Raw genomic sequence first — 16,444 nt, forward strand, 5'->3', positions numbered from 1 at the left:
GACTTCTGTGACTGGCTTCTTTCACTTAGCCTGCTTTCAAGGCATATCCATGTTGTAGGATGTATCAGTACTTCATTCCTTTTTTTGACCAAATAGTATTCCATTGTATGGATATACCACATTTTGTTTACTCATTTCATGGACATTTCGGTGGTTTCCACCTTTTGGCTATTGTGAATGCTAATATAAACATTTATGTACAAGTCTTTTTGTAGACATATATTTTCATTTCTTTTGGATATATACCCAGGAGTGGAATTGCTGGATTATTGGTAACTTTATGCTTAAGCATTTGAGGAAGTGCCAGACCATTTTCTAAAGTGAATGCACCATTGTGTTTGCCCACCAGCAGTATATGAGAGTTACAACTTCTCTGCATCCTCAGTACTTGCTATTCATCAGACTTCTTGATTGTAGTTCTCCTAGTGGGTTTGAAGTAGTAGTTTTATTGTAGTAGTTGTCTCATTATAGTTTTGACTTACATTCCATGATGATGCTTTTTTTTTTTTTTTTTTAAGATAGAGACGAGGTCTCATTATGTTGCCCCTTGGTTTTGAACTCCTGGTCTCAGGTGATCCTCCCACTTCAGCCTCCCAAAGTGCTGGCATTACAGGCGTGAGTCACTGTGCCTGGCCTGATGATGCTTTTTGGCCATTTGTGTATATCTGCCTTGAACAAATGGCTATTGAGATCCTTTACCCTTTTTTTCTCCTTTTCTTTTTTTCTTTTTTTTTTTTTTTCGAGACAGATTCTCGCTCTGTCGCCCAGGCTAGAGTGCAGTGGCGCGATCTCGGCTCACTGCAACCTCCACCTCCCAGGTTCAAGTGATTCTTCTGCCTCAGCCTCCCAAGTAGCTGGGATTACAGGCATGCACCACCACACCCGGCTAATTTTTGTATTTTTAGTAGAGATGGGGTTTCACCATGTTGGCCAGGCTGGTCGTGAACTCCTGACCTCAGGTGATCTGCCCACCTCCGCCTCCCAAAGCTCTGGGATTACAGGCGTGAGCCACCATGCCCGGCTCCTTTACCCTTATTTTAACTGGATTGTCTTATTTCTGAGTTGTGAGAGATTTTTATATATTCTAGATAGAAGTCCCTTATCAGATAATCTGCAGTTTTTCCCATTCTGTGGGTTGCCTTGTCACTTTCTTGATGGTGTCTTTGAAGCACAGGTTTTTAATTTTCATGAAATCCAATTTATCTCTCTTTTCTTACTTGTGCTTTGATGTTATAGCTAAGAATCCACTGCCAAATCCAAGGTCATGAATATTTATTCGTATGTTCTCTTAACAATTTTATAGTTTCAGCCCTTATATGTCTTTGATCCATTTGAATTAATTTTTATATATGGTTAAATTTTGTAAAGGTTAAATTTCATTCTTTTGCATATGACTGTCTGGTTGCAGCACCATTTGTTGAAGGGACTATTCTTTCCTCAAATGAATGGTCTTGGCATCTTTGTTGAAAATCAGTTGATGTGGTTTTACTTCTGGGCTCCCTTTCCTTTTCATTGATCTATGTGTCTATCCTTATGCCAATACCACACTGTCCTAACATTGCTTTATGGTATGTTTTTAAATCAGGTAATGTGAGTCTTTGTACTTTCTTCTTTTTTTAAAATTGATGTGGCTATTCTGGATCTATGGCAATCCTGTATGAATCTTAGAATCAATTTGTCAATTTCTACAAAGAAGTCAGTTCGGGTTCTTACAAGGATTGTATCAAATATGTAGATCAATTTGAGGAGTATTGACATCTTAAGAGTAATTCTTCCAGTCCATGAACTTGGGATATTTTTCCATTTATTTTAATATTCTTTAATTTCTTTAAACACTATTTGTAGTTTTCAGAATATAAATTGTGCACATCTTTTGTTAAACTTCTTCCTAAGTATTTTATACTTCCTGTTGCTATCGTAAATGGATTTGTTTTCCTAATTTCATTTTCAGATTGCTTGTCACAAATGTATAGAAATACAGTTGATTTTTGTATACTGACTTATGTCTTACAACCTTGCCAAACTTGATTATTAGTTCTAATAGTTTTTTGGTGGATTCGTTACAATTTTCCACATATAAATTCTGTTTTCTGCAACAACCTACAATTTAAATGCAAACTCCCATAACCCTAGCAGACTCCCAGAAATATGAGCACGAGATATCAATACCAGAGTCTGTTAGGGTTCTGACTCTCCATTCTGCACATCATTCCTCATCACTGTCAAATTGCTTCCTTTCCAAGTAAAGCCGCATTTGGGATCTTTTATAATAAAGAGGGATGTAGAAATCTCACAACAGTAGCCTCAAAGATCAGTCAATAAGGGTTACATTATAGCCCCCTTACTTTTTTTTTTTTTAATAGAGCTGGTGTCTCCCTGTGTTGCCCAGGCTTGTCTCAAACTCCTGGGCTCAAGCAATCCCCCCACCTCAACCTCCCCAGGTGCTGAGATTACAGGTGTAAGCTACTGTGCCTGGCTGGCCCCCTTATTTCTAATAAAAACAATAGTCAGATATTACCATGTTGATCTTAGCATGTCTCATAAACATTTCTGTGAGATAAATGCTTGGAAAAGTCAGATTATTGATACCACTCTTAATTTGGGGAGAAACGGAACATTCCTATTCTTACCTGTTATCAGGCTACTGCTTCTGATAAGGGCAGAGTTTGTGGCTCCTTTAACCATTCTGGAAGCAGAAATGATTGGCAGTAGTGAGCACTGCTCATAACTGTGAGTGCATTACTGTGTTTGAGGTGAGTTTAATTGATAAGTCCATTTGAATTTTGGTATTGGTATTAAACAGCAAGGTAATACATTTTTGACAGACTTTTCATAGGAACTTTGCAGAGTGTCTCTCTGAAATCGGCTGGCATAGAACTTAGTGTACAAAATGAGAGAAAAATCACAATCCTGTTCGTTTCCATGTATTAGGAAAAGTCATCAGTATATGATGAATGTCAAGGGAATTTCACAGTTACAAAAAAGGTACTTAACCAGGAGTTGCTCCTGTAACAAATGGGGATGGGAACTCAGTATGTAGTGAAGTAGCTGACATGAGCAAGAAACATCATAATTAATTTTTTATAGCTTTATTTTTATTATAAATATAAATCATAAAACTTATCCATAAGATTAGACAAAAATTTAGTCTCACCACCCAAAAATATTCATCATTTTTTATTTTATCCTTCCAGATTTTTCCTATGCATATATACAGAGACATAGTAATAACAATAACAAACATTTCTTAAACATTGACTGTGTGCCAGGTACCATTCTAAGCATTTTGCATGAATAAACTCATTAATTCCTCAAAACATCATTATGAGGAAGGTACTATTTTTAGTCCTAACAGTTATACATTAATGGGACCACTGTATATATAGCATCTCTTCTTAAAACTTATGGATATATTTATGCCAAGAAACAGATCCATATCATTTTTGTTATCTTTATGATATTCTGCAGTATGGTTATACTAGTTCATTTAACCAGTCCTCATTGGTGAATGTCTAGGTTATTTTTGCAATTGCAGCTGTCACTGCATCATTACACATTGTTAAACAGCAGCCTTTGTGCTGGCCCAGTTATTCTCTTGAGATAAATTACTAGGAGTGGAGTTCCTCCTTCAGAGCATACTTTTAATTTTAATATATATAAAACTTCTGTCCACAAAGGTTAAACCAATTTACATTCCTGCTAAACCTTGCATAAGCACAGGTACAATGGTGAGTTTGTTTTTTTGTTGTTGTTTTGAGACGGAGTCTCGCTCTGTCACACAGTCTGTAGTATGGTGGCATGATCTTGGGTTACTGCAACCTCTGCCTCCCGGATTCAAGTGATTCTCCTGCCTCAGCCACCCAAGTAGCTGGCATTACAGGCGTGCACCACCATGCCCAGCTAATTTTTGTATTTTTAGTAGAAACAGGGTTTCACCATGTTGGCCAGGGTAGTCTAGAACTCCTGACCTCAGGTGATCCACCTGCCTCGGCCTCCCAAAGTGCCAGGATTACAGGCATGAGCCACTGCACCTGGCCTGTGTTTTTTTGTTTTTGTTTTTTTTAATATGACAATGTTGACACCATAAGTTGCAGTATTTTTAATAAGACAATAGGTAAAAAATCAGTATCATTTGTGTTATTACTGCTGAGCTTTTTAAATGTATTTAGCGATACATTCCTTTAGTAAATTATATTTTTCCTTAACCTATATTTCTGTTGGATGTTGGAATTTCTTACTAATTTCTAAAAATTCTTTATATTGAGAAAATTAGCCCTTCAAATTAAAGAGAAAGTACGTTGCAAATGTATTTTCTCATTTTACTGCTTAGTGTTTTTGCCACCTCTAAGTTTTCTTTTTATTGCCAAATCCATCTTCTTATCTTTGGTTTCTTCCTTGGTGTCATGCTTAGAAAGGTTTTCATCCCCTAGGTTATATAAATACTTGCTTATATTTTCTTGATTTTTAAAATATTTTAAACATTAAATATTTAGCCGGCAGCTGTGTTTTGCATGTGGTATGACATGGATATATAACTTTAATTTTCAAATGGATAAACAGTTCTCTTATATCCTTTATTGAATATCCTATACGCTGGAGAGCTGTCATTTCCTCTTTGCGAAAATGTTCTTAAAACCTTTTCGTTAAAGATCTCTTTTGTTAATCAAACAAGATGGACGCTTTACTGTTAGTCATTACATCCAATTTAGCTAGTTGACTTTGTTGTTCTTGTTGAGACAGAAGTCTCCAAATGTTGCCCAAGCTGGTCTGGGACACCTGGACCCAAGGGAACCTCCTCCCTCAGCCTGCCAAGTAGCTGGGATTATAGGCACATGCCATTGTGCCTGGCTAGTTTACTTCTTGAGCATTAAAAATGGGTGTATTGGCTTGTCATCGACTCTTAGTTCAGTTTTCCCTCTGGGAGTTTCCACACTCAAGAAAACCTGACTCCTTTCTGGTTTGCAACTATCATAAGGACACTAACAACTAAGAGTAGGTCCCAGCCCTGGTCAGAAGCCATTCCTCCTCTAAGGTACTCCTGGGTATCTAGAGATACTTTAATATGAAATCCAAAATTGTATTTTAGCATAATGCCGTTTATCAGTCAGTTGCCAGCCTGGTATACCTGAGCCCTCTATAACTTACATGAAGTGACAGTAAGGGTCATTGTGAATCATCGTTACAAGTCTTTTTTACCTAGGCCCTGTCCTCTCAGACTGACGTATATCACTGAGTAGCAGTCAGAGCCTCTTAACGCTCCCTTAAGTGTTTTTCCAATCATCTAGGAAGAATGGGGCTGGAGGAAAGAATCACAGGCCACTGATAATTATCTATATGGCTATCCTCCAAAGTATACGACCACTCCTTTCTGGGTTATCTTAGGAGAGCAGGGATGAAGGGAAATGTGTATTTGACTACTGCCTACTAATATAATCCATGCTTGAGTATTTTCTGCCTTGTTCTTATTCAGCCCAGTTCTCTCTACATTGCTTATTTTGTTATAATTAACAAAATGATAAGATCATATTTATTAAAAACTTGCCTGGTTTCCATCTTTTCCATACCTACTGATTACCTCACCCCCTGCTTAGATCAACATGCACATCTTCACTCATACTCTTTGTTCATGACTTCCTTGTCATAGGTTTCCATCATGCTTATAGAGGTTACCTGCACGGTTTATCTGTGAAGGAAATGATTGATTCCGGCAAGAACAGCACAGTTCAGTGGGCAACAGCAAAAAAACCTTAAATGAGCTATAACCTTGTAGCCTTAGAATCAGATCTGTGTCTAAAGAGTCTGACCTGTGAGCAACACTGGGCAAGTCAATATTTGTAAACTGGAACGCTCTATGCAAATATATGGTGTTATCATCAGTGGCAGGAGTGTCATTACTACCAAGTAACTCCTTTATGTTTAGAGAATACGAGTAGCATACAGTGTGGAACATAATTCCTGTTTAAAAAACGTTCTCCTGTTTAAACATCAGTTGGAATTGCTAAAACACCAGCTTCATAACTGAACTGCTCTAATACTTAATAAGCATATGATATTAAAAGTATATAGTAGCATACATTTTAGTCAGATCTTATGTTATTATAAATGTCAATTACTAGGTATAAAGAGAACTAACTAAAATAAAAAATAAGAGGGAAGTGAATGGTGATAAAGGAAATACTTTGTATAATTTGAAGGTTTGGCAGCAAAAGGTCTTCACAACTGTTTTTCAGTTATCTTTTGTACTTTATTTACCCTATAGAAAAACAGATACTTCTGTATTTTATAAAATACCAAGACTATAGTGAGGAATAAAGTTACTATATTCATAAAGAAATTTAAATCATTGTTTAAATTCAATTCTTTGGTTTTTTTTAGACTATATTTTCTGAATTTATCACAATCGAAATGTTATTTCACGGCAAAGCTTTAGAGGTCTACACTGCTGCCTACCAGAATATACAAAACATTGACGAAGATGAAGATTTAGAGGTAGGACTATGTCTATCTAAGCTCAGTTCTTCTGTTAATGTGGAAATATTTAAAAGAGAACATTAGTATGTGATTAATATCTTTTTTTTTTTGAGACAGAGTCTCACTCTGTTGCCCAGGTTGGAGTGCAGTAGTGTGATCTCAGCTCACTGCAACTTCTGTCTCGTGGGTTTAAGCAATTCTTCTGCCTCAGCCTCCCAACTAGCTTGGATTACAGGTGCCCGCCACCATGCCCAGCTAATTTTTGTATTTTTAGTAGAGATGCAGTTTTACCATGTTAGCCAGGCTGGTCTTGAACTCCTGATCTCAAGTGATGCGCCCACCTCGGCCTCCCAAAGTGCTGGGATTACAGGCATGAACCACCGTGCCCAGCCATGATTAGTATCTTAACTTTGAACACTATAGTGGTTATTATGTGTAATCCAAAATAGATGAACTTTTATGATTTTCCATTTATTTTCAATTTTTCAAATTAACCATGGCAAAAGTTCCAAGAGTTAATTTATTAATAGCTAGTAAAATATAATTTACATAAAGCCATTAAATAAAATACTGTGTATCATTTTGACTGGTGATATAAGCCCACTGAAGTGTGCTAAAAAATAGTTAACATTTATTGACTTCAGTAACATTTGAGTGTTTACATCATGCACAATGCCCAAAGCTTTACATGCATTTTCTCATTCAAACCTCAAAATCTTAGGTGGTAGGTGCTGCTATAACTCTCATTTTACAACTACAGAAGCAGGCTTAGAGGATTTAAATAACTTATTTGTGGCCACTTAGCTAGTAAATAGCACAATCAGGATTCTGACTGACTGTGTAATGTAATCACTAAGCTATGAAATAAATGTAGGTTATGTAAGCTTGCTTTATGCTGATGGTTTTAGTTAAATGCAAATAATTCTGATTGGCCAACTAACATTAGAGCAAGTAAATATCAAAGACTGGTCCTCAATGAGCAATTCTGTAAATATCCAACCCTCTTACCTTCCAAACGGAAAAAATAAAGGTACGAAAGTATTTATGCTGAAGTAAACTGTTCAAGACATACTTTCCCCATCTCATCTCTAATATAGAAGTGAAAAAAGCCATGTAATCCCACATATAACAAGAGTTCTGTGTTAATAAAATATGGAAGTGTCTACCACTTAACAAATTTGAAGATTCCCCCGAATTTTTTTTTTTTTTTGTATCTTCCCCCGCCTTCCAAGACAGAGTCTTGCTCTGTCACCCAGTCTGGAGTGCAGTGGTGCAATCTCGGCTCACTGCAACCTCCGCCTCCTGGGTTCAAGTGATTCTCCTGCCTCAGCCTACCTAGTAGCTGGGATTACAGGTGCCTGCCACCATGCCCGGCTAATTTTTCTATTTTTAGTAGAGATGGGGTTTCACCATGTTGGCCAGGCTGCTCTCAAACTCCCAACCTCATAATCCGCCCGCCTTGGCCTCCCAAAGTGCTGGGATCACAGGCGTGAGCCACTGCGCCTGGCCTAGTTTTTTTTTGTATCTTAACTATCAGTAAAGAGACCCTCTGAGCCTTCCTGTCCCATTACTCCACGGGCTCCAGGAAACTTAAAACCAGAATATAGGTTAAAGAGAATGAAGAAAGTACATATTACAGTATGTGTATATATGTTTCTAATGTCAAAATCTAATTTGTTTTATATCAGTTATATATACATATTTATATTTCTCTATTTGTCAATCATGACTTCCCAAGTGTTAATTCCAAACACTACAGCTAAGGTTTCTTAACTTTCACTCCTTTTCATGTCCTGCTTTTAAAAATTGATTATAAAGGCCAGGCGCAGTGGCCCACACCTGCAATCCCAGCACTTTGGGAGCCCAAGGCGGGTGGATCACCTGAGGTCAGGAGTTCGAGACCAGCCTGGCCAACATGGTGAAACCCCATCTCTACTAAAAATACAAAAATTAGCCAGGCTTGGTGGCACGCGCCTGTAATCCCAGCTACTCGGGAGGCTGAGGCAGAAGAATCGCTTGACTCCGGGCGTCAGAGTTTGCAGTGAGCCAAGATTGTGCCACTGCACTCTAGCCTGGCAACAGAGTGAGACTCCATCCAAAAAAAAAAAATTGATTATCAAGCTTTCATCTGTCATTTATAAAATAATAAAATAGCAAACGTTTATATAATTACTTTGAGTCAGCTACTGATCTTTGCATTTTAACTATATCATTTTAATCCTCTCAACAACTTTGATAAAAGTACTTATTTCTGATTTCTGTGGATGAGAAAACTGAAGCACAGTGAGGTTAAGAAACTTCCCAGAGATCTCATATAGTAAGTAACAGAGCTGGAAGTCTGATCCGGAAGTCTGACTACAAGGCCCATTATGCTTTAATCCTCTCTACATTAGACTTCCAGAAGTATGGTTCTTGATGAGTGGCATTAACCATTTCCTGCAAGAAATAACACTGCATTTAGTGGCAGCTTCAAAAGTGATCCCCCAATTCTCCTTCAAGACTGTAGTCCACTTTATAAGTATTTTCATTCTTCTTTGTATAATACCTCTGACATACCATTTGTTAACTGACCTTAAAGTTCCTTCAAGCCCTTCAGTCCCCAGGGTTTTCCTCCTCATTCCAGAGGTCCTAGATATTTTTTTGTCGCACCACTTCCTTTATAACTTTTTACCAGTACTCTTAATCAGCCATCTAAGTAGTTTGTGGGAGAAGAGCTCTATGTAAAACTAAAGGTCTCAGGAATATGTGGTAGATTTTTTTTTTTAATATCAACTCCCCTACTTTCTAGTGAAGTAATACTGAGCAAGTTAACTTCTTCGCTCTTCAGCTTCCTCCTTTCTAAAATGGAGATACTGTAGTACTTACCTCATATAGTGTTAGTTCAACAACTGTTTATTGAGCACCTCATATGCACCAAGCACCATTCTAAGTGTGAAGGATGTAGCATTCTAAGAAACAGTCCAAGTTGTCAAAGCAGTAACTTTAAATCTACCAGGGAATTCAGACATTAAAAACTGTGTAATGATTTTTTTATATGACCAGTCCTATAAAGAAAAAAAAAAGTGTTGTGTGTGATGGAGGGTTACAAATAGTCTGGAGAATCAGAGTGATTTCTTAGAATCTTGAGGGATGCATGGGAGGATGCCTGGCAAAAACTTTCAGGTAGAGGGCATAGATAGATATACCAAGGTCCTGAGGCAGGACTGTTGTGAAGAAAGAACAGTGTATTTAAAACAACACAGTTGAGAATCATGGCATGTCATGGAAAAAAACAAAAACAAAACAGCACAGTATAGGGCACGAGCATGTGTTCAATGAACCACGGGCATAAACTATTATTATGCCATTATTGTGGAGAGAACAGTCTGGAGAGAACTGTGGGACCAGGGGAAGTAACTAACTGATGTAACTGATATAATATCAAACAGGTACCTACCAAGAGGAAAGATCCTATAAATACAGGTTTCTTGGAAAGAAGTAAAGAAAACATGCAGAAAAAGACAGAAATAACTTGCTATTCTTCCAGATAGTCCATGCTTTGTAAGAACCGCTGAGATTTATTCCAGCTGCAGCCAGTGTTTTGTAGTTAGGCACCTCCAGTTATATCACAAACCATCTTAATTGTTCTTCACATAAAAAGTACTGTCAGCTGGGCGCGGTGGCTCATGCCTGTAATCCCAGCACTTTGGGAGGCCGAGGCAGGCCTCCCAAACTCCTGAACTCATGAGGTCAGGAGTTCGAGACCATCCTGGCCAACATGATGAAACTCTGTCTCTACTAAAGATATAAAAAATTAGCCAGGCATGGTGGCACGTGCCTGTAATCCCAGCTACTCGAGAGGCTGAGATGGAAGGAATTGCTTGAACCTGGGAGGCAGAGGTTGCAGTGAGCTGAGAGCGTGCCAATTGCACTCCAGCCTGGGTGACAGGGTGAGACTCTATCTCACACACACAAAAAAATATTGTCAGGTCACCTCTGTATTAACTTCAGAGCACATTCAGATCTTGAGAACTGCTCTTAGAAGAGATCTTGGACCATGTTGGAAAATGCATTATTGCCAATAAATTGGAGTAAAATGTTAATTGTAATAAATATTTAACTGGTATAGACTTGTATCCCAAGGGTTACATACTGTTTTCCATTTCCCACTTTAAATTCCATCTTTGCTAGAAAAGTTAATGTTTTAAGAAAAATGTTTCTCCTCCAAATACCAGTTAATGAGTCATTGCATTTATTTTTTATTTATTTATTTATTTTTTTGAGACGGAGTCTCGCTCTGTCACCCAGGCTGGAGTGCAGTGGCGCTATCTCCGCTCACTGCAAGCTCCACCTCCCGGATTCACACCATTCTCCTGCTTCAGCCTCCTGACTAGCTGGGACTACAGGCACCCGCCACCTCGCCTGGCTAATTTTTTGTATTTTTAGTAGAGATGGGGTTTCACCATGTTAGCCAGGATGGTCTCGATCTCCTGACCTCATGATCCGCCCGCCTTGGCCTCCCAAAGTGCTGGGACTGCAGGCGTGAGCCACGGTGCCCGGCCCAAGTCATTGCATTTTTATGTCATACCAGGATGTCAGTGGTCCATGTCTGGCACCAAAATTGAATTTGGTCCTTGGTAACCTGTTAACCTAATTAGCACCCCTGAATTACTTTAAAACACAAGTCTCACCTCCTGTCTTTTATCCTTGATTCCTTCCGTGTCCTGAAGTTCTCTTAAAGGAATGTGTAGCCATCCCCTAATTTAGGTCTCCTTCCCCCCTCCCCATAGATGTTAATTAAATTCACTTTTGCCAAATGAATGATGTTAACTATGTTTGCAACTTAACTGTTAACATCATTCATTTGGCAAAAATGAATTTAATTAACATCTTCTATTTGCCAGGGAGGAGATGCATAGATAAAACAGGGCTCCGTTGGTCTAGAGAACTTAAGACTCATTGAGACAGATATGTAATCAATTACAAAACACTGAGTTAAAAAGCAGTACTTGAGGGTATGAACAGTAGGTGCTACTCAGACAACAGGGGAATGCAGAAGAAAGATGGCGTTTTACATTGTTCTTGAAGGACAAGTAATTCTTGAAGGACAGTTTGTTGTAATTCTAGGCTAAGGAACCAGCATTGCAAAGGCATAGTATAACTTAGGTTCTGCATTTACAGTCAAGAGCCACAAAAAGTTTTAGAATAGAGAAAGAGGCCAAGCGTGGTGGCTCACACTTGTAATCTCAGCATTACGGGAGGCTGAAGCAGGAGGATTGCTTGCGGCCAGGAGTTTGAGACCAGCCTGGGCAACATAGCGAGACACTGTCTGCACAAAAAGTGAAAAAATTAGCCAGAGTACCCCTGTGGTCCCAGCTACTCAGGAGGCTGAAGCAGGAGAATCACTTGAGCCCAGGAGTTTGAGGCTACAGTGAGCTATGACTGCACTACTGCAATTCAGCCTAAGTGACAGTGGGTCCCTGTCTAAAGAGAGCAATAACATATTTTGGCCTTAAATAAAAAGTAAGCTGTGAAGGGTATGTAGAGTCAATAAAAGAGAAGTGCCTCAGGTGAGAAATGTATAAGTTTTATATATATAAATTTTTTTTTAAGACAGGGTCTCATCCTGTTGCCCATGCTGGCGTGCAGTGGCACACTCACAGCTCACTGCAGCCTTGACCTCTGAGCTTAGGTGATCCTCCCACCTCAGCCTCCCAAGTAGCTGGAATTATAGGCACATCCCACTATGCCTGGCTAATTTTCATATTTTTTGTAGAGATGGAGTTTCGCCATGTTGCCCAGGCTGGTCTTGAACTCCTGGGGCTCAAGCGATCCGCCTGTGTTGGCCTCCCAAAGTGTCAGGTGAGAAATTTAGGGAGAATGCCCAGGCTTATAGTTTGGTCTTCTAGGTAAAAGATAATGTCTTTCATTGTAATAGCTAATCTAGAGCTACACTGTTCAGTAAAGTAGCCATTAGGCATATATAACTATTTAAAGTTCAATTTAAAAATTCAGCTCCTCAGCCACGTGAACCACATTTCAAGTGTTTAGTAGCCACACATGGCCAGTGGCTACGTTTCTGTACAGTACAGAACAGCAAGCATTTCCATCATCTCAGAAAGTTCTTCTGGACAGTGCTGGTCTAGAGCAGGAGATAGTTGGGAGCATGAATACAGCTATCACAGGGTATGCTTGTCAGGGGATTAGTTGAAGGGTAGTCATTAACAGTGTAGATAAGATCTTTCAGAGAAACTTTTTTTTTGAGACAGGGTCTCACTCTATTGCCCAGGATGGAGTGCAGTGGCGTGTCGTGATCTTGGCTCACTGCAACCTCTGCCTCCCAGGCTCAAGTGATTCTCCTGCGTCAGCCTCCCAAGTAGCTGGGACTACCAGCATGCACCACCACCCCTGGCTGATTTTTTGTTTGGAGAGATAGGGTTTCGCCATGTTGCCCAGGCTGATCTCAAACTCCTAGGCTCAAGTGATCCTCCTGCCTTGGCCTCCCAAAGTGCTAGGATTATAGGCATGAGCCACTGTGTGCAGCAGCATTGTTTTTATATATAATAAGTGGCCTAAAGGAAACCCTTTAAAAATATTTTAGGTATAAGTAGTAGAAAAGGAGATGTAAAGAAATAGAGAAGCCAGGACAATGAAAGAGTTTAGTAGCATTTAAGTTTCAGGAAGGGGGTCAGTGAGGATGAAGAGGAAAAAAAGACCTTGGTGATGTGAGGAAGAGCAATTTTAGTGGGAGGTGAAAAAGCTCAACTGTAGTTTGTTGATAAATAAATGGAAAAGAAATTTTTTTAAAAAGAAAATGGAGATGAAGTCGAATATTCAAGAAAGTTTTTTAAGTAGTTATACCTTGAGATAACTTAAAAAAAAAAAAAAAAGAGACTGATCTTGAGCTTGTTTTTTAGGAGAGGGAACCTGTGACAACAAAAGCTTTTGTTGGTTGGGTTTGAAGTTTTGGTTAAAGGAAAAATGCACATTGGAAATAAATCAGAATGGTATTTTTGAAGAGAAAGAAGGAAAAGGAGGGGCGAAAAGCTTGAGGGAAAGGGGTAAAGTTCAAGAGATTCATATCTGATAACCTTACCTATTAGTCTATATAGAGAAATGGCCGGGGTAGGGTAGAAAAGATGGAGCTAGAAAGGCTTAAGAGTGGTAAACATTTGGAAATAGTGCCTTAAGGAAAGAGAACTGACAAGTCATGGCATTCCAGATCCTAGTAAGGTTGGAATCCATAAATTATAGTGGTTCCAGTTTACTCTTATGTAATTTTCATAGCAGTACTGCAGAGTTAAATTGGTAAGAGTTGAGAATATGCAGAACAGAAAGATTCAAAGGTATGAGTCGCAGCCTCCCTACTAGCTTGCATGCTTTGAGGGTCTCAACTTCTGCAGTTCTCCTGGCAAAAGCATTTAGATGATTGTTTCATGACTAATTACTGTTTAATATCTGTCATCATCTTACATAGTTCAAATAGAATTTTTAGCTTTCATCTTTCTAGCTTATTTTTGTTGTTTTTTCTTTTACATTTACAATAATTGGAATTTTGTCCATTTGGGGGGAGTTGTTTTTTAAAAAAAAAATCTTAACTAAGGAACTTAATTTGACTGTCTTGATTTTGTTTAGCATCTACTTTATAATGCTATTTTATCATTACAATAGGTTTTCCGAAATTCTCTGTATGCACCAGATTATTCATCTCGTTTAGATATTGTAAGAGCAAATTCAAAGTCACCTCTTCAGAGATCACTGTCAGCTAAGTGTGTATCTGGAACAGGACAGGTGAGCAAGAAACCGTACTCTAAAGGAATTTGAGCTGCTGTCTTTGGAATTGTTGAGTTCTAAAAATGTTTCCCCTCAGTCATATCACCTCGGTAACTTATCCTCCCCTGGACCTATTTCTTCTCTTCTATAAAATGACAGAAGATTGCATTAAGTGCAGCTCTATTATTTCTCAATTATCTTTTATACTGTAATTACATATTACTCTCTAAAGCGTAACACTTGAGAGCAGAAGTGGAAAAGACAAAAGAATGCTAATGCAGATGTGTTATCTGCTATAATATGAAGAGCAGATTCTGAAGTCCAACTTAGGTTTAAATCTCACTATCAAAACTTAGTGGATCTCATTAAATTATAAAGTTAAATACCAAATTATACTAAAAAAGGGCTTTTACTGAACACAAATCATTTCATTTTTTTCTATATCCAGAAAGCTTGAGTTTCCCAGTATCTAGAGCAGGGGCTGACAAACTTTTTCTTTAAGATGTGGAGACTAACATTCTTAGGCTTTGTGGGCCATATGGTTTCTACCCCAACAACTATAAATAACAACTGTAAGTAACACATAAAGCAGTATGACTGTGTTCTAATAAAATTCTATTTACAAAAGCAGGAGGCTGGCTGGGCCGCAACTTGCCAAACCCTGATCTAGAGAGCTATGCCCTTTTCATATCTAGCCTTCAGAATATAAAATTCAACAAACTTATTTTCAAGATACAACTTTTAGGTAAATTTGATACCATACTTTCTATTTTCATTTGATTCTTCTGTAAGCATTTATTTTGTTTTATATGTATGTATCTCTCCCCCAACCCAATTATATTTTTATTATTCCGGCATTAAGTGCCTTGAACATAAATTCCATAAATTTACTTTTATAGTCCATATAAAGTTTTGACTACAACTAATAATGTTACCTTAGCTAACACTTGTATAGCACTTCAGAATGCATTATCCCAGGGTTTCTCAACCTCAGCACTGCTGACTTTGGGACAAATAATTGGGCCCACCAGGGAGGAAGAAGGGGACGGAATACTGTCCTGTATATTGTGACGACATCAAGCAGATATTAGCATCCCCCGCCTCTACCTACAACATGCCAGTAGCACACATAAACACACAGCCCCAATACTGACAAACAACAGTGTCTCTAGACATTCCCAAATGTCCCCTGGGTTAGATATAATCACCCTCAAGAGAAGTTTTAAGCAATATGCCCCACGTGGTGGCAGTCAGGCAACTTAAAACTGGTGAATTCAGATTCTCAACTCATTCCATTTAAATCACACTACTTTTACATCAGTATTTCTGTCCCACTGCCTAGCTGAAATATCCTTCTATTTTTGCCATCCATTTTATGATTCTCAAATGCTGTTTTTGTGACCCAAAATTTATTTTTAATATTCATAATATAGAATCTATACTTTTAATGTTTTTGAAGTATTGATGGCTATCAAATGGCTAATTACACATTTTTATTCAAAAAAATGTGATGAATGAAAAAACTGGCTTCTGAGCTTAAAATTCATAGGGAATTTTCACTACTAAAAATTATGACATGGACTTTTTTTGAAATATTTGTTGTGTGCCCTTTAATAGCATAAAAATATACCAAGAATGTAAAATTTTTTTAAGTTAGTATTTTTATTTTAAAAAGTGTGTTAACTTTTAACAGGTATCCACTTGTCGACTAAGAAAGGATCAACAAGCAGAAGATGATGAGGATGAAGAGTTAGATGTTACAGAAGAAGAAAATTTTCTTAAGTAAACTACACATTTCCATTTTCATCATAAATGACTTGAAATCCACAATGACTAAATTGTAGAACTTTATACTCACTTTGGTATGTTAAGCCTCAAAGTGAAGTCCAACTGGAAACAGAAAAATAATTAAACTTATGCTGACCAAAAATGAAGGCTTTAAAAAATATTGCATACCAGTCATTTCAACATCCTACCTAGTGTTACATGATTTTTGTGTAAGTGCCTTTTTTTTTAAAGATGGTGTATTTCAAAGTATTTCATATTAATGTACTATATCTACTTGAAGTTCCAATAGTACATTATGACAGAAACCAAAAGATCTAACAATTCTGCTTAGCTTTTTGGTTAAGACTCCATGCTTTCATTACCAGAAAAGGGTCTTACGTAGTCATTATGATTCATGGAATTCTATTCCATGAAGCCTTAAGAAAAAAAACTT

The 16,444-nt window shown here is 37.9% G+C and overlaps 1 protein-coding gene across 9 annotated transcripts in view; it reads left to right on the forward strand.

Annotated features, from left to right (window-relative positions):
• CIBAR1 (CBY1 interacting BAR domain containing 1) overlaps window positions 1-16,053 on the forward strand; it is a 28,728-nt gene extending 12,675 nt beyond the window's left edge. For 5 of the 9 annotated variants that reach the window (XM_054656882.2, XM_054656887.2, XM_054656884.2 and 2 more), the window contains 3 exons: window positions 6,376-6,489; window positions 14,122-14,241; window positions 15,917-16,053. In XM_054656882.2, the coding sequence (XP_054512857.1) occupies window positions 6,376-6,489; window positions 14,122-14,241; window positions 15,917-16,009 (327 nt within the window). In that variant the 3' untranslated portion in view covers window positions 16,010-16,053. Of the gene's footprint in view, window positions 1-6,375; window positions 6,490-14,121; window positions 14,242-14,851; window positions 14,969-15,916 lie in introns of all 9 variants that reach the window. The other 4 variants (XM_054656888.2, XM_063817312.1, XR_010159628.1 and 1 more) reach the window with 3 other exon arrangements.
• Window positions 16,054-16,444: the final 391 nt, after the last annotated feature.

This window comes from Pan troglodytes, chromosome 7 (assembly GCF_028858775.2).
Source record: "Pan troglodytes isolate AG18354 chromosome 7, NHGRI_mPanTro3-v2.0_pri, whole genome shotgun sequence".
Lineage (NCBI taxonomy): Eukaryota > Metazoa > Chordata > Mammalia > Primates > Hominidae > Pan > Pan troglodytes.